Consider the following 3,903-nt stretch of genomic DNA (forward strand, 5'->3'; position numbering starts at 1 on the left):
ATGGAGAAAACTGTAATTAAATGTACAGATTGTGAAGCAACATTTACATTAAAAAAAAATATGTATGCTCATTGCCGTAACATTCACAAAATTGAACATTTAAGCAAAAAACCAAAAATGTCTCAATGTCATATTTGTGATGTAAAATTTGTGAATAAAAAGTGTTTATTCCAACACATGAAAACATTTCACAATAATTCTACAAATGAAAAACATACTAGAATAATATGCCCTTATGACTTATGTGAGGAATACTTATTTACATCTCTCAAATTAAGAGAACACTTGTGTGTTAAACACAATATTACAGTAGAGCTGGAAGAGATAACTTTTGATAATTTAAAAGGTACATTAAACTATTATAGTGACTCATTATACGTCTCATGTTATGATAGATTTCCTATTCATTTTTTCATAATTTATAGAATTTGAAACATGGAAGCAAAAAATAGAAAAAGAAACAGTTTCGATGTACGTATTAGATACTGGAGCAAAAAAATTGTTTAATGGAATTCTTAAACAATATTATTTTTGTTATCGCTCATTAAATTATCGAAAATCAGGAAATAATTTAAGATTAATGAAGTCGATGGGAAGCAATAAAATTGGTAAAACTTGTCCGTCAAAACTTGAAACAACAATAGTAGAAACTAATGGAGTTGCTTCAGTCAAAGTAAAATACTGGAAAACGCACTGTGGGCATGCTCAAGAAATTGGTCGATTGAAAATTGATAAAGAGAATAGAGCAATGATTGCAGGTTCTTTATTTATATACATATAAATCTTATACAGAATTATTAAATAATAATATCGACGTTTGTCGTTTTTATGGTTTATGGCTATCAAAAACCTTTATGTGCTGTATGGTGAAGTACCTATTCAATAGTTAGTAATTTTACACTTTGTGGGCAAATTAAATGTTTTAATAATTATTATTGTTATCCTTCATTAAATATCAGTTTTATTTGTTAATTATTTCATGTTTTAGTTAATTGTGAATTTATTCTATGTTTTAGTTAGTTGTGATTTTATTATATGTTTTAGTTAATTGTGATTTAATTCTATGTTTTAGTCAATTGTGATTTTATTCTATGTTTTAGTTAATTGTGATTTTATTCTATGTTATAGTTAATTGTGAATTTATTCTATGTTTTAGTTAATTGTGATTTTATTGTAGTTTGTCATTATTCATTTGCTAAATTAAATTAGTAACATTTCTATAGTGAGTATATTTAAAAACTCCAAAAATCAGAATTAATACCATTACTAAGAACAAAACAGGGGTTACCATGCTTGGTGAATCATACTGTATAATACAATTTGTAACTAATATCAAAGAACAAACCTAATATTTATGTTGTATTTTTAATACTAGCTTATTTACCTAATTAATATTATTTATTTGTATAAAATATAAATATATGCAGAAGCACAGACAGGATTTTTTTTTGTAACGGGTTGTGCTTATAGTTTCCACCACTCCATCTATGTGCGCAACTGAATATATAAGTTATTATTATTCATTAAATTCATGTATAAAATGCATTTGTATTAAGTATAAAGTATTAAAAATTATTTCAGCTAAATTGAAGGAAGGTGTAACTTGGGAGCATATTTTGGATTTTATTCGTGAAGGTGAAATTACTGATGATACTAATCAACGAATACTTCTTCTTGAACGTCAAGATTTAACTAACATATCTCGTGACTTTAACATTAATTATGCTACAAGAAGACATAAAAATGATGCAGTCAGTGTTGACCTATGGGTCAATGAACTGAAAAATCAGCTTAAAGAAGATTGTCCTATCCTTTACTATAAAGCCCAAGATAAAGATGATAATTTTTTAGAGAAAAAAGATTTTGCTTTGATTATAATGACAAAATTTCAAGCAAAACAAATACTGAAGTTTGGTCCCAATAAAATTTGTATTGATGGAACTCATGGTACTAATGCTTATGACATTCAGCTATATACCATTATGACAGTGGACGAATATGGCACAGGATGTCCTGTCGCATTTTGTTTTTCAAATAGAGTACATGAAACTATATTTACATTATTTTTTAATCAAATTAAAACTAAGGTTGGCATCATAAAATCCAAAGTATTTATGTCGGATGATGCGCCAGCATTTTACAACGCTTGGGTCAATGTCATGGGACCTGCTGAACATAGGCTCTTATGTACTTGGCATGTTGATAGAAATTGGAGAGATAATTTGAGTAAGATTAGTGGAGGATCTGAAAAAAAATCGCTCGTTTACAAAACGTTAAGAGTGTTGTTACAAATGATATCTATTGATGATTTTAAAATTTCTCTAGATCAATTTATAAATGATTTATTAGCAGACAAAGATACTGAAGCATTTGGATCATATTTTGTACAACATTACTCTAAACGATCAGAAGTCTGGGCATATTGTTATCGTTTGAGACTCGGCATTAACACCAACATGTACTTAGAATCGTACCATAAGGTTTTGAAACATATTTACTTGGAAGGTAAAAAATGTAAGCGCATTGATAAAACAATTAATGCAGTGATGAAGTTAGCTCGTGACAGTATGTTTAAAAGACTCATCAAGGTAGCAAAAAATGCATCAAATTCTAAAAGTAGAAAAATTCATGAAAGCCATAAAAGCAGTGAATCGATTTCATCAGATAAAATACAGATCCTTGAAGGTGGACAGTCATGGATAGTAAATTCGTTAACAAATCCCTCTGAAAAATATTGTGTTGCCAGAGCTGATAAAACATGCAATGAACCCTGTCTGAAATGTTCAGTGTGTAATATTTGCATACATACATTTACATGTGAATGTATTGACAATATAATTAAACTAAACATTTGTAAACACATACATGCTTGTGCACAAGCATTCAACAAACTACCTGATTACAGCAGTAATACATTTTATTAGGAAGATACAATTATCGGAGAACAAGAAGAATTGATAGAGATGATTTCTCAGCCTTCTATGAAATGTACTACACTTAGTACACCTGGCATAAGTGGAAAAATTATTAATAAAGTAGAGCTTATCCGTAGTCTATGCGCTACAAGCAAAGTTAGTGAGGAGGAAGACATGTTGCTTAATAAAAAATTGGATGATATTATAAATATGTTAAACAAAACAAAAAAACTCCATCTTAATACTGTTGAAAATGTAAATATCCAAAAAAAAANACTTTACACTTCAAAAAATAATACACTTCAATATTACGAATATGAGGAATCACTACGTTTTTATCCACTGTGAATATCACAGTGTGAATAAAAAGCACCTTCTACAGAAATATAAATATCACTGGCAATCCCAATACTAATAATACATGTTGGTACTATATATTACTACTAAAACATTTGGGACCTATGATTATTTACAATAAATAATAGTTATAATACTATTTAAATTTATGCGGGAAATTTTGGTATATTATCATATTATGCATAGAACCTTATATTATAAACCGTGATTTATTAATTATAAACATAAGAATTATGGTTCTATGATAATATAGACACTGAGATAGATAAAAATATACTTATCACGGTTAAAGATATACAGGTTAGCTATCGCTGGCCCGCCACTCGGTCAGATTGTGTTACCATTCAGTAGTTCATATTTTCACCACACGCGTAAGGCGCTAGTAGTAAGTAGGGTCATATTTTACTATTGGTAATATTAGTACATCGTAGTATCGGTACATTTCTAGTTGCTACATAATAGAATATTAGAATTTATATGATCATACATTTAATATAACTTATAATTAAAAAATATATTTATTCCAATATTAATATTACTCGGGGATGGTACTGGAGAAAATAAAAAATATTCAATCATCTTCAAAACATTTTAAATAATCCTTAGGCCCAGCTAATAATTACATAAGTTA

At 28.3% G+C, this 3,903-nt stretch overlaps 2 protein-coding genes across 2 annotated transcripts; both read left to right on the top strand.

Moving 5' to 3' along the window:
* LOC111038585 lies at window positions 1-781 on the top strand. Its single transcript, XM_022321741.1, has 2 exons — window positions 1-346; window positions 426-781. Exons 1-2 carry the CDS (start codon window positions 1-3, stop codon window positions 779-781), a joined length of 702 nt encoding a protein of 233 aa, XP_022177433.1.
* Window positions 782-1,289: 508 nt separating this feature from the next.
* Window positions 1,290-3,281, top strand: LOC111038580. The gene is made up of 5 exons (XM_022321734.1): window positions 1,290-1,308; window positions 1,582-2,226; window positions 2,326-2,702; window positions 2,925-3,071; window positions 3,273-3,281. The coding sequence occupies exons 1-5, from the start codon at window positions 1,290-1,292 to the stop codon at window positions 3,279-3,281; spliced, it is 1,197 nt and encodes a 398-aa protein (XP_022177426.1).
* Window positions 3,282-3,903: the final 622 nt, after the last annotated feature.

This window comes from Myzus persicae, unplaced genomic scaffold (genome assembly GCF_001856785.1).
Source record: "Myzus persicae strain clone G006 unplaced genomic scaffold, MPER_G0061.0, whole genome shotgun sequence".
In the NCBI taxonomy this organism is placed as follows: Eukaryota; Metazoa; Arthropoda; class Insecta; order Hemiptera; family Aphididae; genus Myzus; species Myzus persicae.